At 38.1% G+C, this 23,064-nt stretch overlaps 1 protein-coding gene across 4 annotated transcripts in view; it reads left to right on the forward strand.

Annotated features, from left to right (window-relative positions):
• CPLANE1 (ciliogenesis and planar polarity effector complex subunit 1) overlaps positions 1 to 23,064 on the forward strand; it is a 116,807-nt gene that overhangs the window by 73,734 nt on the left and 20,009 nt on the right. For 2 of the 4 annotated variants that reach the window (XM_058564210.1, XM_058564211.1), the window contains exons 37-45: positions 376 to 430; positions 3,816 to 3,920; positions 6,163 to 6,234; positions 7,617 to 7,726; positions 8,064 to 8,256; positions 8,474 to 8,626; positions 12,809 to 13,062; positions 16,631 to 16,718; positions 22,518 to 22,682. In XM_058564210.1, coding sequence (XP_058420193.1) covers positions 376 to 430; positions 3,816 to 3,920; positions 6,163 to 6,234; positions 7,617 to 7,726; positions 8,064 to 8,256; positions 8,474 to 8,626; positions 12,809 to 13,062; positions 16,631 to 16,718; positions 22,518 to 22,682 — 1,195 coding nt within the window. Of the gene's footprint in view, positions 1 to 375; positions 431 to 3,815; positions 3,921 to 6,162; positions 6,235 to 7,616; positions 7,727 to 8,063; positions 8,257 to 8,473; positions 8,627 to 12,808; positions 13,063 to 16,630; positions 16,719 to 22,517; positions 22,683 to 23,064 lie in introns of those variants that run through there. The other 2 variants (XM_058564212.1, XM_058564213.1) reach the window with 2 other exon arrangements.

Genomic DNA, 23,064 nt, shown 5'->3' on the forward strand with positions numbered 1-23,064 from the left:
TTCAAAGGCACACTTTTTTAGTAAGTCCTCAAGAGCATGTCTAGAAACTTTACGTGGTAAAAATGTTGAGTCCATGAACAATTTTGATAGAATGGGTGTGCTATTTGAGTATCAAAGCTACTCTGCAGGAGCGGATTGTGCATCATACCTTAGTAACTGCGTTAAATTGGTAATGCTCTTTTTTATTGTTTGGCTTGTGAATTTTGGGAACTACTTTGTAGAGTTATTTTGATAGAGTCAATAAATATTTCTAGAATTATAAGATTTGAACCTATACCTAAGAATTCAACAATCTTCATAGCTATTGAATATTTTTTTCAAAATAATAAATGTCTTTGAGTTAATCATAGATCGATCATTTTGGAATTCATTTAGGAGCAACAAGAACCTCATCGTCCCCAGCCTTTGGATGACTTTGACATTCCGTTTGGTATGTATATGCATGATTAATGGAATGTCTAAGTTCAGAGTTAAAATTACCTTTCTAGAAATATATACATAAAAATGAGACCAAATTATTTTCATGTTATCTTTGACAAGATAGCAGGGGTGTGTGTGTGTTTTGTTTTGATGTGTTATCCAATAGAGCAATGGTTGACAAACTGTGGTCCACAGGCCAGATCCAGATCATGCCTGTTTTTTTAATAAGTTTTATTGAAACACAGCCATGACCATTTACTTATTGTCTATGGCAGCTTTCACACTGCAGCAGGGTTCGGTTGTTGCAAAAGGGACGTATGGTCCACAAAGCCTGAAATATTTACTCTGGCCCTTTTCAGAAAAAATTTGCCCACCCCTGCAGTAGAACAATGAAATTAATTAAAGTATCAAATAAGATACTGTTATATAAGGTCTAAAAGGGAATTATGGAAGAACATGCCTGAATTTATCATAGAATATACATGCTCCTTAAAGTAAAGGAACCAGTTCAGAAAAAGAGAACTTGTTTATAGATAGTAAATTATTTTCTTTCTTGAATTGGTCAGTTTATTTCTTGCCTCTGAATGTAGGTATTCCCCAAGGCTTTCTCCTCAGTAATTTTCATAAACATACACACAGACTTTCTTGTGCCTGTAGCACCCTTCACTCTCATGACTTCAACTCTTAAGTTTTTTTGATGACACTCAAATATGCATCTACCTTCTCTCATCTTTCTTTTCTACTTTCACCTTAAATTCAACGTGTCCAAATTGTAAATTGGCATCTTCCTGTTAGTGATATCACCATTCTCTCTTTTTTTTTTTTTTAATTTTATTTTTTTGTGAGAAAGATCAGCCCTGAGCTAACATCCATTGCCAATCCTCCTCCCTTTTTCCCCCAAAGCCCCAGTAGATAGTTGTATGTCATAGTTGCACATCCTTCTAGTTGCTGTATGTGGGATGCGGCCTCAGCATGGCCGGAGAAGCAGTGCGTTGGTGCGTGCCCGGGATCCAAACCCGGGCCGCCAGTAGCGGAGCGTGCGCACTTAACTGCTAAGCCACGGGGCTGGCCCCAATATCACCATTCTCTTGATTAGCCAAGATTTTTACCTTGAAAGTCACCCTTGTTATCCCTCCCCTCTGTTACCCTGTTCCTTCACTTAGCTCTTGACCTGGTCCTCCCTCCCTTTGTCAGTGGCACTGCCCTGCATCAGGCCTCTGCATGCCTCACCCAAGCAGTCGTCTCTCAACTGACCTGCTTAGCTTTCATCTCACAGCTTCCTAATCCATCTAGTGTACTTCTTTCCCATTCACTTGGCTTAAAACCACTTTCTTTTGCATTCTTAATAATGTATGTATTGTTTCATAAAGATAATACATGTTCACTAGAGAAAATTTAGAAAATACAAATAGGGAATGAGAAGAATATTAAAATCTCCCATAATCTTTCTGCCTTGAGATAACCAGTGTTAGTATTCTTCCAGGGTTTATTTTCTGAATATCCCTACTCATATGTAGCTGCATATACATATACACACACACACACACACACTGGGTGTGTGCTATGTCATTCCAAACACTAATTCTCCAGTTCTCTGACACCAACTGGGTGTTGTATAAATCCGTTAATTTTTTTTTTTTGTGAGGAAGATCAGCCTCGAGCTAACATCCGATGCCAATCGTCCTATTTTTGCTGAGGAAGATTGGTCCTGGGCTAACATCTGTGCCCATCTTCCTCTACTCTATATGGGACGCTGCCACAGTATGGCTTGGCAAGTGGTGCATCAGTGTGCACCCGAGATCCGAACCTACGAACCCTTAGGCTGCCAAAGCAGAGCGTGCGCACTTAACCGCTACACCACCAGGCTGGCCCATATATTAATCTCTAACACTAATTTCCTAGCGTTAACACAGACCCCTCTAAGGGCCCAGTCCCACAAGACTCCCCACTTCAGATGCCAGCTGTAAATGGGGTCCCCAGACATCTGTGTTTCTGCCTGCTTGACTACAAATTCAGGAGTTCCTATGACACCCCCCGCCTTCCCCAGGTTCTCTAGTTTGCTAGAACAACTCATAGAACTCAGGAAGGTGCTTTACTTATGAATATAGTTTTATTATAAAGGATGCAACTCAGGAATGGCCAAATGGAAGAGATGCATAGGGAAGGTGTGCGGTTGGGGACACAGAGCCCCCACACCATCTCTGGCACCATCCTCCCAGCACGTCCATTTGCTCATCAACCCAGAAGCTCCCTTAGCCTTGTTGTTTCAGGGTTTTTATTGCAGTTTCATTACATAGGCATGATTGATTACGTCATTGGGCACTGATGATTGAACTCCATCTCCAACCGCTCTCACCTCCCCAGAGGAGGGGTGGGCTGCTAGTCCTAACCCTCTGATCATGTGATTGGTTCCTCTGGAGACCAGCACACATTCTGAAGCTATCTAGGGTCCTGCCTACAGTCACTTCATTAGCGTAGACTCAGATGTGATCAAAAGGGGCTCATTATGAATAACGAAAGACACTTCTATCACTCAGGAAATTCCAAGGGTTTAAGGAACTCTGTGCCTGGAACCAAGGACAAAGACCAAACATATTTTTTATTATACCACAATGTGCCATGATTGATACTGTCTTATCTACTTAGTCTCCCTGGGTGATCTCCCAGGAAAATCTACATCTAAATCCAAACTCCCGTAATAGACTTTGAACTTTGATTCCACTTCCTGCTGAACTTTTCCACTTGGGTGGAAATTACCTCAAGTACAGCATGTGCAGTCTGAATTCATTATCCCTCCCCCACCAACTAGTTTGTGCTCCTGTATTCTCTATCTCCATTTGTGTCACTACCAACTTAACCCCAAAACATAGGTTATTCTAAATTCTGCTTTCCTTCTCCCCCTCTAATCCAGTCAATAACCAGTTCTTGCCTATTTTACCTCCTTTGTGATTCTTAAATTTATCCTCTCCTCCATCCCTCACCGTTACTAGGTACTTATTGAACTGCTGCTGCAGCCTCATCTATCTGATTGCCTTACTTCAATTTTATCCACTCAAATCTCTTTTCCACACACTGGCTGGGGTAGGGTTTTTTTTCTAGAACATCAGTCTGACCATATCACTTTCCTGCTTAACAATGTCTACGGGATCTTCATCAACCAGGAGTGTATCTAGGTTTCTAGGCTGGGCATACAGAGTTCTCCATAATTTTGGTTTTGATTTCGCTGAGCTGCCTTTGAGAGTCAACTTAGACACTAGCTCATTCAGAAAGTGCATTTTGATAACATCTTGACCCCAGTACCTCACCTCCCTTGCGTTAGGTACTCTGCCTCTGGGCTCCTGGCAATATGTTGGCTTCTCACTGATTGCTTCCAATGTTTTGTTGTTATATTTAAGAAATGCTACAAGATGATGTTAATACTTCAGCTGGATTGCACTTCATGGCCTCTGTAAGAAAGACAGCTATAGAATGTCATGATGCAAGTACAAATACAGACCCAGGTAAAACGCTGTTTTACTTTTAATTTAAAAAATTAATATATTTTGCAATATTTAATATATCTAGACTTTTTCTTCAAAACACTGATTTAAAGGGAATTTTAAATTATGTGATACTAGTTACTCATCCTAGGTTCTTGTCCTGGTATATGCTTAAGGAATTTTAAACTTAAATTTTAAACTGAATTTATACCTTAAAACATAATAGAGATTTTTGTTCAAAAATGTCATGGACTACATCCTAAATCAGTAGAAATAATGTTTTGAATTTGGATTCTCTGTTCCACTAATTGCCTTCACTGGAATTTCATGCCTAACATTGAGAGGCTTGGAGCTGTGGCTAGTACAGTTGAGTTAGGAAGAGAACTAGATTGAGTTTAGTGTAACTGTGACCAAGAATAGAGGAAATAAGTTTTGGAGGAGTTATTATTTGGAATTTTGCCTGAGAAACTTCCTCATTAATGTAAGTGCTCTGCCTTTTGTGTTGTAGTAATTCTTTTATATGATATTTGGAAAACAGTTTCTCTTAATTGTGTATGGAACCTTGTAGGTATCTTTTTAAACCTCTAATTTTATATTATTGTAAAATAATATTTATTGGTATGGTTTCAAAATGATATATGATCAGGGCTGGCCCTGTGGCTTAGCGGTTAAGTGTGCGCGCTCTGCTACTGGTGGCCTGGGTTCGGATCCCGGGCGCGCACCGAGGCACCGCTTCTCTGGCCATGCTGAGGCTGTGTCCCACATACAGCAACTAGAAGGACGTGCAGCTATGACGTACAGCTATCTACTGGGGCTTTGGGGGGGTGGGGAAATGGAGGAGGATTGGCGATAGATGTTAGCTCAGAGCCGGTCTTCCTCAGCAAAAAGAGGAGGATTAGCATGGATGTTAGCTCAGGGCTGATCTTCCTCACAAAAAAAACAGAAAAACCAAAATAATATATGATCGTTGTAGAATATTTGGGTAATATAGCAAGCTATGAAAAAGATGAAATTAACTAGAATCACACTGCTTAGAAGTAACATTTTGATGTTGTTTTTTCTTTCAGTCTTCTTTTGTACATTTTACATAGTTAGATGCAACGTGTAGTACAGGTGTCCTCCCTGTCTGAACACTCATTGTCCAGATATTATTGCTGTCTTCCCTGAGAGTTTAACCCTTCGTGGGTCTCAGTGTTTGTTTTTTCCCAGGTACCTGGGACACTCTCCAATTAGAGTGTATCTTTAACATATTTCATATTTATTTACATTATAGTACATGTTTGCTGCAGTGTTGCCAATAATTTGTGTCTGATATATTCAGTGTTATTGCATATTGCACATAACCTAATGGATTAAATGAATGTTAATAAGTGATGTTTAAAATGCTTTATATTATTTGGTAATCCTTGATGGATTGTTATTTAGGTGTTTAAGAATTGTTTAATGATGTTTGGGAGTATTGGATGGGCTGGGACACCTTTTTTTTCCCCATTTAAAATAATGCAGTAAGTCTCCTGGTACCTGTCTATTCAGCACATTTTCAGGAATGGATTAGATTTGGACAACTGGGGTTACCTGTATTTTGTATCCTTTGCTTTTCACTTTGATTTCTACTTATGCCAGACATTTTCCTGTGTCATCAAAAAAGTGTGTTGTAAACATTTTCCTTCTTCCAGCCGTGCCATAAAATATTTAACTTATTCCTTATTGTTGAATGCACTAAGTGGTTTCCAGTATTTGTCTCCTATAAATATTGCTTCAGTGCTTCAAAGTATTTTCTTGCATAAGAGCCTGTTTTTGTCATCACTATGATTTAGCTAATTTTTTTTATCTTTATCAATCCGATAGATCCAAAGAAATCATCTCACTGTTATTTTAATATTTGTTTCTTTTTGGATGAGGTTGGGCATGTGTAAGATGTTTTTTGATGCAAATGATTAGTGTACATTTGAGAAACATTCTTAAATGTATCTTTGAGAAAGGCTTTGGAGGTATTTTGCTGCTGGATAGTCTTCTAAAGTTGGCAGCCATTTGCTAGGAGTCTGTTATCCAGGTAATCAGGCCCAGGATATAAAGAATAATAAAATCTGACTCTATCATATTGATTTTTAAAAATTAAATTCTTAAACTGTCAATCTGCTTTTCTACTACCTTTTGTATACAGTATCTAAAATTCTGTATTCATATATTTAATTTTTTCTGTTTGTGAAATCCTTTTTCTTTTTCTGTTTTCTCTTTTTGCCTCAAATCACCTGACTACAAGATCAAGAAGCTATTTCTCAAGAAGTTGTTTCTGAATGTCATAAAAATCAACAAATCATTTCTTCCACATCAGGTGTGAATTCTTTCTTTTTTTTCTAATAATAACATGACTAATTAAAGATTGTCTGTATGATGCAGACACCCCCCCATAAAAAAAGCAGTTAAATCAGTCAATTGATTTAATAGAGGAAGAATGATAATTTAAATATTTTCACTTTCCTTTTTTTTCTAGTTTTTTGGTTGACATATGGTTTAAATTTAAGCCTTGGTACCAAGTTTCCAGTACTCAGTATGACAATGAGTTATATTTTGCATATGAAATTTGAAAATAATGTTCTATTAAAAATAAAATGCTAGGAAATAAGATTAGAGTCCTAGACCAAAAGGCACAGAGTTAGACTGTCTGCTGACCTGTTCTGAGAGGCCTCTTCATTTTACTTTTGAATAAGAAGTTAATGACTTTTGTAAAATTTAGATGTTAAACATTTTTTTTTTTTTAAAGATTTTATTTATTTATTTTTCCCCCCAAAGCCCCAGTAGATAGTTGTGTGTCACAGCTGCACATCCTTCTAGCTGCTGCATGTGGGACGCGGCCTCAGCATGGCCGGAGAAGCAGCGCGTCGGCGCGAGCCCGGGATCCGAACCTGGGTCGCCAGCAGTGGTGCGCGCTCACTCAACCACCAAGCCATGGGGCCAGCCCCTAGATGTTAAACATTTTAAGTGGTAAAATTTAGCTATGGGCTCTGTGAATATACTAAAAACCACTGAATTGTACCCTTTTAAAGGATGTGGATTATGTCTCAATAAAGCTGTTAGTATAAACTAATAAATAACAAGAAACAGTGCCGGCCCCGTGGCTTAGCGGTTAAATGTGCACGCTCCGCTGCTGGCGGCTCGGGTTCAGATCCCGGGCGCGCACCGATGCACCGTTTCTCCGGCCATGCTGAGGCTGCGTCCCACATACAGCAACTAGAAGGATGTGCAACTATGACATACAACTATCTACTGGGGCTAGGGGGGGACAAAATAAATAAATAAAATCTTTAAAAAAAAAATAACAAAAAACAGTGTTGAAAGTAAAAAAATAAATTAGTTATGGGTTAATTTCCTAAAATCTGGTTTTATTGAAGTTCTAAATAAACAAACATGACTTAATGTATCAGAAATGGAAATAGGGAATTATAGCATTTTCTTCACATGATTTAGATACTTTATTGTTCTTGTGAATCATTCATATGAGAAAAGCAATAGTCAGTCTGCATTCAAGTATGAATTACTCGGGAGTAAACTGCCCTTAGAATAGAATTTGCTTTAATTTAATTATACCTGTGAAACTTCTACTTAGATTTTCAACAAATACATTTTATGTTGCTTGTTGTTAACTTGTTCTTACAAAGTTAATGACTTAGAGCTATTTACAGATTTTTTTAATATTTTTCTTTTTTTAATTTTCAGAACATGAACCTTTGAATGTTCCTCAGTTATTGGCTCCAGATGTGTATCTAAATCTCAAACTTTCCACTGAAATATCAGAGAAACCTTTGTCAACCTCAGTGTCTGATATGGTACTAAATTTGGTTTGTGTTTTATTCAAAAGTTTTAATGACAGCTTTGTGCTAAAATTTATTATGGCCATCGGCATTATTCAACTGTATAGGTGAAATGACACTAAAAATCTCATCTATATAGCTTTGTTGGAAAGGTCAAAAAAGTAATTTAAGATTTAAGTATTATGCCCCCAAAATATTGTCAACTAAGACACTAACACATACTTCTTGCAGCTTTCCCTAAATTAGGCTCATAAAAGCTCTTTTTGCCTCTTTTGGGGGGAGAGGTGGGCAGAGTGGCCATATAGAGTAGAAAGAATGTAATCCTCTATGATTTTATGTTGTTTTGGCCTAGGTTGGATACACTTACATAAATGTGATTGACATTGAAGCTGATGATTTAAAGGAATTACCTGTCAGAGAAGAGCATTCAGATGATAATGTCAAACAACAAGGTGATCATCTAGAAGTCCCATCTTCTGCAGAGTTACATTATATGGCAGCTTCAGTTACTAATGCTGTTCCCCTGCACAATTTTAAGAGTGAAGGTAATAATTTTTTCCTACTTTTTAAATAAATTAAAAACATTTTGAAAAATTCTTTAATATAGCTTTGTTACCCTATTTAGGTCTCTTAGCTCTCCTCCTGCAAACCCCACCACTTTTGGCTGTTTATATTCACATTTAGAAATGTTCTATTAATCTTTGAAATACCTCGTTTAGAAGTTTAGAATCAATCTTTGTATACCTTTCATATTCTTATTAGAATCTACCAGTTCCACTGGGGACTTAAAATTTTTTAAACCTGCAAAAGTGTCTTCATCCTGTTTGGATGGAAGAAGCTGGAGAGCAGGCATTACAGAAGTGAAGGAGCCTGGTGTCCCCTCACCTACACCATCAGACATACAGCAGGACAAAGGTGAATGCCCCAGTGTATAGCATGACTCTCCCCCTTCCCTCAATTACTGTTATATTCGAAATAAGCACTAAAACTTGGTAATTGCAAAAGAAACCGAAAAAAGGCTTTCTTTTGCTAAGGAGAGTGGGGGCAGCTAGGTAAATAAGATAAAGTCATGGTTCCAAAGCTGGGACCCACGGGGCCGGCCCCATGGCTTGATGGTTAAGTGCGTGCGCTCCACTGCTGGAGGCCTGGGTTCGGATCCCAGGTGCGCACCAACGCACTGCTTCTCCAGCCATGCTGAGGCCGAGTCCCACATACAGCAACTAGAAGGATGTGCAGCTATGGCACACAACTATCTACTGGGGCTTTGGGGGGAAAAAAATAAATAAATAAAAAAATTATCAAAGCTGGGACCCATGGACATTTTGCAAGGAGAGACTACAGATCTATTTGTGCTTATGTCTTTTCTCGATTAATGAGGCTAAGAATAAATATCCTGTAGGATTTCATGAGTGTTTTGGTGTTAAAAGGAATTCTTGTATTTAAAAAGATGGGAAATTCTAGAATAGCACATAGTAAATACATGGCATAGTAGCCAACAGTACTTTATTAGTAAAATATTCAGTTTTATAGTCATAAATCAGGTTGCATTATTGTAAAATATTTGCAAGATTTAGAAGACTGTTTCTTCAAAAGCTAGTTATTATATCCTGTGAATGATTAGATTAATCTCATATACACTCAGACTTCCTGCAACAGAGACCCAATGTCTCTTCGGAATTCCGCAGTTGTTGGGAGGAGTGGACCCAGCCTTGTGGTTGTCAGATTCTTGGGAGCAGAATCCAGCACTGCCTGTTCATTGTGTATCTACGCTGGGCACTCAGGAGATACGAGGAGCAAGGAAGCGATGGGTGGCAGGAAGACTTTACCTTACAATGTGTTGGGGCATGCATGTGTGTTATAGCTGCGTATACAAGTTACTGCCAGTATTTCAGATTTTGTAGCCTTTGCCCCCTCTCTCTTTCCTGTCATAGGGCTGCTAGGTGCACCAGTAGTGGAGGGAGGATGTATGAAGCTACCAGTCTTTCAGGCTGGGGAGGTGTTTGAGGAAGTGAAAAGAGCATGGCTTTTAGATTCAAATAGAACAGACCTGATTTCTTTTTTTTTTTTTTTTTTTTTAATAATTTTATTTATTTATTTTTCCCCCAAAGCCCCAGTAGATAGTCGTATGTCATAGTTGCGCATCCTTCTAGTTGTTGTATGTGGGACGCAGCCTCAGCATGGCTGGACAAGTGGTGCGTCAGTGCATACCCGGGATCCGAACCCGGGCCTCCAGCAGCAGAGCACGCGCACTTAACCACTAAGCCACGGGGCCGGCCTGAACAGATCTGATTTCAATCCCACCTGTGTTACATAATAGCTTGGAGACTTTTTGCAAGTAAATTAACGTGATCTGATTCTCACTTGTATCTCTGTGGGCCACAAACTCATGGGGTTGCCATGAGGGTTGCATCTAGCCAAATGCCTGTGGCTACTTAACTACCCCATTAGTTTCCCTTCAACTTTTGAAATTCTGACAAACTGGAACCAGACCCATCTCCCTGTGACCACTGAATATCTTAGCCCAGCATTTCAAATGACCATAGCTACAGGTTAATTTCCTCTTTCAGTGAGATCAAGTCTATAATCAACTTTTTGGAGGGTTCTTCACTGGAGAGACTGCCTGGTTATGAAAATATGTCAGTGGACCCTTCTACTCTTATTAAACACAACAACTTAAAAATGCCAATTTAAAGGAAGAGTTTTATATTTTGGAATTAAATTCCATCATGGCATTTACATAATATACTTTAAAGACTCAGAATATAGTTGAGTGGGGACCACAGTAGAGTTGAGTGGGATTTGCATTATAGGAAAAGGCTGGAAGAAGGGAGGGATGGGGTTCCTAGGTATTTAACAAAAAACAAAAGCAAAACAAACAATAAATTTCTGTTTTAGTGGAGACTTGCTCACTATTTTGAATGACAGTAGCTTCCTATTTTAGAAACCAGCTCCTAATAGGAATAGCATCAGTAATGGCAAGCAGAGCTTTGTTTGGGCGGAGGGAGAGCATTGCAGGGCTAATGGAACCCAATATTTAATCCTCGTAGGTGATTTTTTCTGTTAGTGTGAGTGGAGCAGGTTCACTAGAGAAAGGGAAGCTAGTTTCATTATTTGTGTAGGCCATTCTGGATTTTGAGCACGTCTGTCTCTTTTGCTGTATTTTCTCCTTAAGTTTGTACACCAGATTCTTTCCTGAGAGTGATTAAGGGAGACACTTCAGGTTGCTGAGAAACAGGAAGGATAGGTGGTAAAGTACTGTGCGAGTCAAGCTAAAAAAGGTAGGGCCAGAACAGGTAGGGAAAGATTATATAACTCCCATTGCCAGTAGTGGAATTTATCATTATCTTCTCATCAGAAGGTTCCCCTTAGACGGGGACTGAAATGTAATAGGCACTAATTACATTTGTTTAGTAACTCACATTTTTCAGAGTATTGTGTTGCATAATTTGATCTTCACAAAACCCCTATGAGTTAGGTAGGACAGGCATCATGATCCTCATTTGACTGACTCTTCACTCAATAAACGCTAAGTTGGGGACCAGATGTCAGGGCTAAACAAGAGAGCAATTCCAGGCTCTTTGCCTATGGTTCCATCTGTAGGGGGAAGGAAGGTATAGCATGGTAAGTGCTATGACAGTGGTATGGATGAGATTCTTGGGAAATACACCATCTGATCCATCTGTGGGGAGGTTTGGGGCTGTTTAGAGGAGAGACACCTGAATGGAATCTTACAGGAAAGTAGGATTTAGCAAGAGAAAGGGCATACAGACTGAGAGAATAGATTGTGCAACGACTCAGAGGTTTGGTGGAGCTTGCTGAGTTTAAGAAAAAGTTCATTATGCTCGGAGTCAATGGAGTGGTCTTTTTTTTTCTTTAAGAAATAGCAAGAGATAAGCTTGAGAGGTAGGCAGAGGAAAGACTGTGAACAACGTTGTCTGTCATACTGAGGCATTTGAACTTTTAAAATGAAGACATTAGAGAACTGCTGAAGGATTTCAGGTGGCAAAGGAGCAATATCAGATTTGTGTCTTGAAAGATCTCTCTAGGGCCTGAGTGGAAGATGGACTAGATAGGATGAAATAAGTTAGAGATAGGGATACTATTTGGGGTCCATCTGTTGTGAAAGCTTCTGCTAAACAGTGGTGGTAGGAATGGAGGGGATGTTTGGTAGGTAGATCATCAATATTTGGTGTCACTTTGGATCTGAAAGAAAGAGAGGAACCTTGAATGACTCTCAGGCCTCTGGTTTGGGAAACTAGGTGAATGATAGTGCTATTCACTGAGCTAGGGAATAAGGAAGAGGGAGCAAGCTGGAGGGGCAGAAGTGATGAGTTCGATTATGCTTTTGGGACAACCTAAATGAGATGTCCAGGACACTGATGGATTTAAGGGGCTGGCCCTCAGAAAGAGTGCTGTGTGAATTTGAGTCACCTGTGCATCAGTGACATCACTCAGAGGGTGAGTAGAATGAGAAGTGAGCTGAGCCTGGCACCCAAGGAAATATTGATGGGTAAAAGGAGTGGGTGGCAGAAGAGAAGACCAAAAAGACGATGAAGCAGGAAGAGCAATACAGGGAGGAGGAGATCCAGAAGCCAGAAGAAGAATGCGTTTAAAAAAGAAGTGTTTCAAATTTGGGACAAGAATCAACTGAGTTTAAGAGTAGAGAGAGTCATTGGCTTTAATATCGGTTTGGGGAGGTTTAACGTTTGCCTGTGGTCCCACATAGAGTCAGTAATGGCCAGCATTGGGCCTAGCTTTTATGGTGTGATGTTGGTTTTCAAGTAGAGTTTTAAAAGATCATAAAAATATTAAAGTTGCTTTTTGATGAAGTATATTTTTGTAGTAGAGGATAAAAGTAACATTCAAACTGTCTTGTATATGGGGCTTTGTGGTAATAGTGTGTATTCTTATCTCTCAATAAGGACAAATATCAGAAGCCAAGAAGCTGAAATGGACTTTCTAAGTATATTAAATTGAAACTGATTTGGAAGAGAATGCTATGTTGGCTTAAAATGAGGTGTTAAAAAATGTAGATCATCAGCATCTACTTCTTTCTTTATTATAATTGGTTCTGATGCTACCTTTATTAATATTTAGATATGCCAAAGCCATATTTTCAATTCAAAGAACAGAGCTCCAAGTCAGATGCCGCAGAAGATTATCTGCTGTGGGAAGTCCTGCATGACGTCTCTGTTGCTTGTCCTGCGCCAAGTACTGCAGCTTGCCGACTAGAGCATCTCACCTCTAAGCTTCAAAAAATTGATGAACAGCTGTTAGCAATACAGAACATTGCTGAAAACATAGAGCAGGATTTCCCCAGACATGAAATGCTAGACCGACATTGCCATAAGGTAGACTGTCTTTATTTTAGTTTTTCTGTTTGTAACTGAGTTATTAGATTTGTAGTGTGATATAATTTTAGACACTTGATTTTCAAGATAATGGGAAATTTGGTTTCTTTAAGCTAGCGTTTCTTAATCTCAGCATTACTGACATTTAGGCCAGATAATTCTTTGTTGTGGGAGGATGTCTATGCATGGTGGAGAGTTTGGTAGCATCCCTGGTCTTGACCCACCAGCTGTTGGTAGCACTCCTCCAGCTGTAATAATCAAAAATGTCTCCAGATGTGGACAAATATCCCCTGGGGGGCAGAATTGCTCCCACTTGACAACCACTACCTTAAGCTTTTAGGAAGTGAACTCATGCTTCCTACCAGGAAAAGAAATACATGAATTACAAAACCAGAATGTAGTTTTAAACAAACCCTGCTTGTAATTGAGTATCATTTTCTTTGGAACGATTTTTATAACTTTACAAATATTGTTGTCCCTGTATTTGGAATTCTCAGTTTCTTTTAAATATTTTATATAATGGGACTCATAGTCCTTAGAAATTTTCTGTATCTTTAAAAAGAATTCTTAATAAAGAGATTAATGTTTATATGTAGTGGTATATCATGGTAAGTCGATAAACTATAAGGAAGTCTCAAAAATTAATTATTTTGTACAAACATTCTGTCCTTTTTGTTTTAGGAAGTAAAATTTATATAATAAAGATTAAGGAACAAATAGTAAAAATATTTTGAATGTGTTAAAGCCTAATATTGGGAAATGCAAATTAGTCTGCTGGATAAGAATTCCATCATTGACTTACCTAACAAATATTCAAGGGTGCTAGCATGTTGACATTTTGAAAGATGTCTTTATTAGGTTTATAGTATTTCTTTAATCCAAACATTTAACACATATTAAAAAGTTAAGATTAAACATATGTGAGATTACACTGAAAAAATATTTTCTATAATAAAAAATACTATTAAGTAATGATACTGTGATGTTTATTTGGTTATTTTCCTTTTTGTTTTTTAACTCAGACTTAGATCTATCACTTCCAAGTGAACGTTGAGTGTCAAAGTTGGAATAAGGAGTTCCAAGGAATCTCTTTTGAAATTGCCTTCTGATCTAGTATATTAAGCATATCTGAAGCCATATATGTTACTTAAACCTGAATCTAGGCTTGCTCATTCTCGCCAGCGTCCATGAATGATTTCTTACTTCAGCAAACATTTGTTGGGTTTCTACTGCATGCTAGGCCCTGTGCTAAGTTCTGGGAATAGGAAGATAGATAAGGGATAGTTCCTACTCTCAAGGAGCTTAGAATCTAATAAAAGAAGGTAGACACATATGTACACCAATAAATACATAATGAACAGAGTGGGGTGAGTACACACAGGTACACTTGGCCTGTTTTGACTGGACAGGTAAGTGAAGCAGTAGCATCAGAGAAGGCTTTGTAGAGGTGACTCTTGAGCTGCTAATGAATTAATATTCATCAGTTAGATAAGGAAGGGCTGATGAAACATTGTAAGCAAAAGCAGGTGTCAATTGGCATCGAGTATTTGGGGAACTGTGTCAACATTAGCTGAAGGTAGAGCTTGATGGGACTGGGCTTTAAGACGTGGCAATAGAGGTAGGTAGGGGCAGATAAGGGAGGATGGAAAGTATTGTTCACAATGCCAGCGATTAGGATTTTATCCTATAAGCAGACAGTGGGGAACCATGGAAGAATTTTAAGCAGTGAATGATATGATCAGACACCCTGGCAACCATGTGGAGGGTAGATTGGAGAGGATAAGACTGGGAACAAGGAGATCAGTTGGGTCACAGTGGTTCCAAACTAGCTCCTCATTAGAATCATCTTGGGAACTTATCAGAAATGCAAACTCATGGGCCCCATATCCCTGAGATTCTGATTTTAGGTGGGTCTGGGGTGGAGGCCAGGAATCTGTATTATTAACCAGCTTCATAAATGATTCTTACGCAGCCAGCTCTATACTAGGTCTACCAATTGGTGTTTGGGATCCACTGAATACCAAACCAAGAAATAATAATAACCCGAACTTTAGAATTGGGGATGGAGGGAAGGATGTAGCAGGATTCAGAGGTTTGTCGGCTATGGGAAGGTAACAATACAGAGTTTCACAGTGGTGTCCAGACTTCCAGCCGTGGTGAATGGTGGAGCCATTTTCCAAACTAGGGAAGAGGGAGTATGTGTGTGTGTGTTGGGGGGAGGGAGGCACAGTGATTTCTATCAGGGGCATGTAAAGTTTGAGGTGCCGTGAGATTAGTAGGCAGTTGGATATATGCTTCTGGAGCTCAGGAGCTAGATCTAGGTTGATAGTCCAGATTTTAGAGTCACCGGTTAGGAGGAAGTTCAAATCATAATAGTGAGGGCCCTCACCAAGAGAGGGCACATCAAGTGAGGAAAAAAACAAGGGTAAAGGACAGAATTCTGTGGGTCCACTGACTTTTAAGGATGAGGATCCAACAACAAAGCTTGAGAAGGAACAGTCTGAGGTAGTAAGAGACTGAGGAGAGAGCAAGCCAAAGGAGGAGTTTCAAGAAGGGATTTCCACAGATGTGGTCGTTAAAAGGACAGCTGTGCACGTCAAGATCGCTTGGGATGCTTTTTCACAATATACATGCTAGCCCTCCTGACTTGGGGGGGTGGATAGAGGAGGGGGGAGTGACTTGGCGAGGTGGGGAGGGTATAGGTCACACACGTGTATTTTGAAAAGTTCCTCAAAATTCTGATTCAGTTCCCGTCTTGGCCCAAGCCTTTTAAGACTGGAGGGTAGGGACTATGTCTTTCTTGGTACATGGCAGGTAATTGATAAATGTTTATTTAATGCCTATTTTTGCTCTCTTGTTTTTAGATTCTGACAGTAATAAAATCACATTTATATAATAAAGATTTACCACCAGAATGGTTATTAATAATTGTAGCGCAAACTTGGGAGACAGTTTCAAAGGAGGAGTTCTAAAAATGGTTGATCAAACTACATACGTATTTAGTCTTCCAAGGTGACTACTTTGAAGGAAATAGCATTAATTTAAATGAAAGGTTTGGCATATTGGTTTAAAATATTCTCATCCTATTGTAATGCACATATCAATACAAAGATTTTGATTTGCCCATTTTAGTTAAGAAAACAGCTTGTAGGCCTGGAAGAGGCAGAGGGATACTGTGGAGAAGCACTGACTAGGAGCCTTGAAGACCTGAGTTCCAATCCATGTTCTGCCACTAAGAAAGTCACTGAATTTCTCTGGGCCTTGTTCCCTCATTTTTAAAATGAAAGGTTGTGTCTAGATGATAGTTAATGTTCCTCCTCATTCTAAAATTACATGATACTATTTTTCTGAGCTTCTTGAAATGTTAAATCAGTTAAGCTACAATAGGTAAATATTTTCTCCTCTTGATCGATCCCCATCATTTAGCTCATATTGGATTTAATCCCATTTCTTTCATTTGTTGCATTAATGCAAATGTTTAAAACCTACATAAAAGTGTTTATGATATTTTGAAATTATCAAACTATAACATTCATAACAGTTTTTTGTTGTGTGTCTTTTTCTACAGGTTGAACCTTTGGATCACATTGAATTGTCTTCTGGCCCTGAACCTGGAAAAAAACTGGCTTCAAAAACCATTAGCATTTCTGAAGAAGGTTTGTAGGAGGTTAAAGGGTGGGACTGAAGCCTTGCTTTGAAAGAAGAAGCATTGTCTTGTGAGAGTGCCAGAACTAGGAATAGTGTTCATATGTGAGCTGAAGCCATCAGCCTGCCAATTTTTAGATTAGGATTATTTTTGTGATAATGTGATTGGCTGCCACCTCAGGCCATTTTTTTCCTGAGAAGCCAGTGCTATAACCTCCCCTGGCCTTTATACCAGTGGGCAGCGTGGGCTGGATCTTTGTTTCTGTGACTCTGCACCACCGAGTCTTGCACAGGGCTCTGTGCTCAGGTTGCTGTTGTCCGTGGTCATGAGCTGAGCTAGGATTTGAGGTTCTGGTTAAAAGGCCAGGCGATAGAGAAATGTTAAGGTTTTGCATTTCTTATTGAAAGAATGAAATTAGGGTAGTTATTTAAGAATTTTCTAGTATATCTATGGTTGTCATTTATATCTACATTCTCTCATTCAGTCTTGTTGACAATTTAATTTTCGAAAAACCAGGCTTTGGTTTGTTGATTCTGTTGTTTCTTAATTTTCTTTTTCATAAATTTTTACTCTTAGCTTTATTATTTCTTCTACTCTGGGGGGATTAACTTGTTTTTTCCTAACTTTATTCTTTTTTTCCCCTAATATATGTAAAATATGAGGTTGAACATGTTCCTGCAAAGACCCAGACATGAGTGTTGATATGTACCATCTTTTGGTGGTGTTCAGATAAACAGTTTGTTATTCATATGAAGATTTCTTCTTTAGCTCGTAAAAGGGGTTTTTAGCTTCCAAATATTATGAGGTTTGGGCTATATTTTTGTAATTCACTTCTATTTTCATTGTATTGTGATTAGATGAGTGTACTATAATATCAATTCTTATGTATTTGTTAAAATTTCCTTTGTGGACTAGTGTATATAGTCAGTTTTTGTAATTGTTCTATATTTATTTATTTATTTTTTAAATTTTTTATTACAGTAACATTGGTTTATAACATTGTATAAATTTCAGGTGTACATCATTATACTTCTATTTCTGCATAGATTACATCATGTTCACCACCCAAATACTAATTACAACCCATCACCACACACATGTGCCGAATTATTCCTTTCGCCCTCCTCCCTCCCCCCTTCCCCTCTGGTAACCACCAATCCAATCTCTGTCTCTATGTGTTTGTTTATTGTTGTTATTATCTACTACTTAATGAAGGAAATCATACGATATTTGACCTCCCTCTGACTTATTTCACTTTGCATAATACCCTCAATGTCCATCCATGTTGTCACAAATGGCTGGATTTCATCGTTTCTTATGCTGAGTAGTATTCCGTTGTGTATATATACCACATCTTCTTTATCCATTCGTCCCTTGATGGGCACTTAGGTTGCTTCCAAGTCGTGGCTATTGTGAATAACACTGCAATGAACACAGGGGTGCATGTATCTTTACGCATTGGGGTTTTCAAGTTCTTTGGATAAATACCCAGCAGTGGAATAACTGGATCATATGGTAGTTCTTGATTTTTTTTTTTTTAATTTTTATTTATTTATTTTTTTCCCCCAAAGCCCCAGTAGATAGTTGTGTGTCATAGTTGCACAGCCTCCTAGTTGCTGTTTGTGGGACGCGGCCTCAGCATGGCGGGAGAAGCGGTGCATTGGTGCGCGCCCGGGATCCGAACCCAGGCCGCCAGCAGCGGAGCTCGCGCACTTAACCGCTAAGCCACGGGGCCGGCCCAGTATCCTTGATTTTTTGAGGAATCTCCATACTGTTTTCCATAGTGGCTGCACCAGTTTGCACTCCCACCAGCACTGTATGAGAGTTCCTCTCCACATCCTCTCCAGTAATTGTTCTATATTTATTTGAAAAGAACAAGCATTTTCTGTTGGTTTATGTAGGAGATGTATAGATATATCCATCTATCTATATATAGATACATATATTTAGTCAAGCTTCTAAATTGTGTTGTCCAGATTTTCTATAGTCTTGCTGATTTTTTAGTCTGCTTGATCTATTTATTTCTCAGAAGGGTGCATTAAAAATTGCCCACAATGATTGTGGAATTGTTTATTTCTCCTTATAATTCTGTTAAATGTTGCTTTATATAGTTGAGGCTATATTATAAAATATAGTTCATAATTGTTGTATTTTTTTGTTGAATTTTGTCCCTTTTATCATTAAGTAGTGACCCTCGTTATCTCCAATAATACTTTTAGACTCAAAGTCAATTTCATCTAATATTAATATTTCCATTCTTGCTTTCTTTTGCCTGGTATATCTTTTTTGATACTTTTTTTTTTTTTGTGAGGAAGATCAGCCCTGAGCTAACATCCGTGCCAATCCTCCTCTTTTTTTTTTTTGCTGAGGAAGACCAGCTCTGAGCTAACATCTATTGCCAATCCTCCTCCTTTTTTTTTTTCCCCAAAGTCACAGTAGATAGTTGTATGTCATAGTTGCACATCCTTCTAGTTGCTGTATGTGGGACGCAGCCTCAGCATGGCCGGAGAAGTGGTGTGTCGGTGCATGCCCAGGATCTGAACCCGGGCCGCCAGTAGCGGAGTGCGTGCACCCAACCACTAAGCCACGGGGCCAGCCCCTGATACTTCTTATTTTTAAAAAATTTATTATGGAAAATTTAAAACATATTTCAGTAGGAGACAGAATAATATAATTAACTTTCATGTCCCCAACAACCAGCTTTAATAGTTATCAACTCATGGCCAATCCTGTTTATGTATACACCCACCCACTCTTCCTACAATTTCCTGGATTATTTTGAAGCAAATCCCAAACAGCACATTATTTTATCCATAAATATTTTATATGTATTTCTAAAAGATAAGGTCTCTTTTTTTTAAAACATAGGCATAATAATATTGTCACTCCTTTTTAAAAAAATCTTAATATTGTCATATATCTAATCAGTGTTCAAATGTTGCCAGCTGTCTCATTTTAAAAATAGTGTGTTTGTTCTAGTTGGAATCCAGGTTAGGTCTATATATGGCAGTTGGTTGGTGGCTTGTAAGTCTCTCTTAACTTCTGGGTTCCTCCTCTCTCTTTTTCCCTTTGCAATTTATTTGTTGAAGAAGCCTGGATGTTTGTCCTGAAGTATTTTTCAGAGTCTGGATTTTGCTAATTGAGTCTCTATGGTGTCATTTAACATGTTCCTCTGTCCCCTATACTTCCTTTTAAATTAGAGATCCCTTTACTTTCAAGCTGAGTGGTTATGTTGTAGTTTTGTCCAGCATATAACTAGATTCCATTCTTTTAAATAATTATACAGTTTGTGTTTTAATCATCAAGTATAATCAGTTTCCATTTATTGTGATAACTGATATATTTGTGCTTATTTCTATAATCTTATTTTGTGCTTCCTATTTTCTTTGTATTTTTTCCTTTACTTTTTGTCCCTTCTTTCTTTCCTTCTACTGGATTGAGTTTTCTATATTCTCTCTTTCTCCTTTTATTGGTTATTCTATTTTTAATCTCTTAGTGATTGTTCTTGAATTTTCAACATTCATAGTTGAGTTAAAATTTAAGGGGAATTTAGTTACCTTGCAAACAATAAGACGACTTTAGAGCTTTTAACACTGATCTACTCCCTCCTGTCTTCTCTGATATTGTTTTCTAATATTTTAGCTCTGCCTTTATTTTTAGCCCTCCTATTTAGTCTCCCTTGTCTTTTATGTTTTTAAGTCTATACTTATTTGGATTTATTAGCATGTTTGCCAGTTTCTTTGCCCTCAATTTCTTCTTTTTTCTTTTAATTTGTAATTTAAGTATGTAAACAATAAATATATAAAACCAAAACACAAGTTTCATGAAATATACTTATTCTTGCTGCCTGAGATGCACTCTGGCATTTCCCATTCTCTGCTGTTGCTACCCCCCCATTGCTTCTTGCATCCATTTCTTGAGGGTTGTTTCCTTCTTCTTCCTTTATTAGTTCCTTCATCTAGAGTCTATGAGTGGTAAATTCTCCCAGTCTTTGAAAATAGCTTTAATTTTACTACAATTCATGAGTGGTGGCTTATAGCTAAGTACAGAATTCTAGGTTGATGCTTAGTTTCCCTCAGCATTTTAGGATATTATTCCATCATCTACTGACATCTCTAATTGCCGCGTTTACACTACCTGTGTGCTGTCTAATTGCTGTTCTTTTATCTCTGATTGCTTTTAAATTATTCTCTTTATTTTTGGTTTATTTTGCATTTTTGCTACAGTGCATCTAGGTGTATATTTCTTTTTATTTATTCTGTATGGGAGTAGGAATGATTCTTTAACTTGCGGATTTCACATTTGGAATTTTTCATCCATTTTCTTTTGGAGTATTGCTTCCTCTCCTTTCTGTTTTCCTCTCCTTCTTCTCTTTTTTAAAACACCTGTTGGAGGTCTGTATTCCCTGTCTGTCTTCCCTCACTGTCTTCCCTGTCTCTTAACTGCTTCTTAATTTCCACCTTTTTATCTCTCACTGATGTACTGAGGGTGATTTCCTCAGATCTAGCTTAGTTTACTGATTCTCCTGCTGTGTCTTCTTTGCTGTAGGGTTTTAACTTTGGTGACTACATTCTAATGTCTAGAAGTTCTGTTTATTTCTTTTTCAAATCTGTCTGCTCTTTGGATGAACTGTCCTGTTCTCCTCTTGTGGTTTCTGTGCCTTCTTTTGTCTATTTAGAGATTTTAGTAATATTTTATGCCCTTTCAGATTATTTTATTTCAGTGTGCCTATTCTCCATTGTTGAATCTGCATACTGACTCTCTTTCATGGTTGGTTGTTTCTTTGTGTGATTTGTACTTTTTATCATGAGCATATCTTTCATGGGAGTTCTGCTGGGTTGTGTATGTTTGTCTATGGAGTGGTTTTGTATTTGCTTCTTGCTGTTACTGAAGTAGAAAAAAATTGGGGGACAAGTTTTTATAAACGTTTCTTGGCTTGGAGTTACTGTACTACATAGATAGTATAAATTCAGATCCCACACCTGCTTGTGGCAAGATAAGAGTTTTGATTTCTCAGAGCTGACTTTAATTTTTCTCCCATCCACTATCCAGGCTGATAGAAAACTTCTTTGCTGCTTCTCCAGGACAGAGTTTTTCTTATCCCCATTTTATGGACAGAGCTGTCCTTCAGTGCTCTAGGCCGTATGAAGGTAGCTCAGTTCCCCTCACTACAGTCTATAGAAACCAGTTCCTCTGTGGACTGTCGCAGCGTCATTGCCCACTTATTGCCCAGCTTTGAATTCTGTTTTCTTTTCTGGCACCAGGAGATTTCTTTATTTACAAGGCTTGGTTCTGTATTAATCTGCTTTTTTTTTTTAATTTAGTATTTCTTGTGTGTTTTTAAAACAGGACATGGGCCTGTCAACTTTAGTTTAATCCGCCATGTTTTCTGATGTTGATAAATTTAATAGTCTTTTACTGTGGGGGTGTTTAAATTTTTTCTTTTTTCTGAGGAAGATTAGCCCTGAGCTAACGTCTGTTGCCAGTCTTCCTCTACTTTACATATGGGTCGCCACCACAGTGTGGCTGACGAGTGGTGTAGGTCACCGTCTGGCATCTGAATCTGCGAACTTGGGCTGCTGAAGCAGGGGAACTTAACCAGTATGCCACGAGGCTAGCCCCCAGAGAGTTTAAACTTTGAATATCGTATTAAATTATTTCATCGTACAGTAGAAAGCTGTCAGAATAATATGTTGCAAACTTCTAATATATCTATTGCTATGTGGAAGTGTTAGCTAAGTGTTATATCCTTTCCATGTGATTTTTTTCTCTGTTATTTCTTTTAATTGTAATATTTACTCTGAATTAGTGCATTTCCTGACTCATATGAATAAGGAAGATCAAAGTGACAAAGAAGAGACTTCAGAAGCTGAATTTTCAGTAACGGAAACTCATTCTAGTCAGAAGACCCCTGTGTTTCCTTCTGCTGATTCAGCTGTCAGCCTTTCCAGTGATCAGAATACAACTTGTCCTGGTATTGTTCTTCACTTTTTTCATTTTCATTTACACTCTTATTTTCCAGTGTACTGTGACTGAAGAGTAATTACTGGGAATATAGTTGTGAAGGATTTGAGAAGCCATTTTGCAATGTTTATAAATTTTAGGGGAAGGGAAATTAAAAATTGTGTCATTCACATGAAGAACTATGTCATCTTGTCACCTTCATAAGATATACTGTAAGCATGTATCACATCTTTGTGTAACTTATTAATGTTAGATATATAGCAACTGGAATTACTATGATATTTGATTTTTATAAAAACTGAGAAATTCAAACTCTGCCAATTATGAGAACCTAGAGTTTCAATTTGGTAACAAAATAATGGCTATAATTTATTGAGCCTCTGCCATGTGCC

This window comes from Diceros bicornis, chromosome 20, assembly GCF_020826845.1.
Source record: "Diceros bicornis minor isolate mBicDic1 chromosome 20, mDicBic1.mat.cur, whole genome shotgun sequence".
Classification (NCBI taxonomy): domain Eukaryota; kingdom Metazoa; phylum Chordata; class Mammalia; order Perissodactyla; family Rhinocerotidae; genus Diceros; species Diceros bicornis.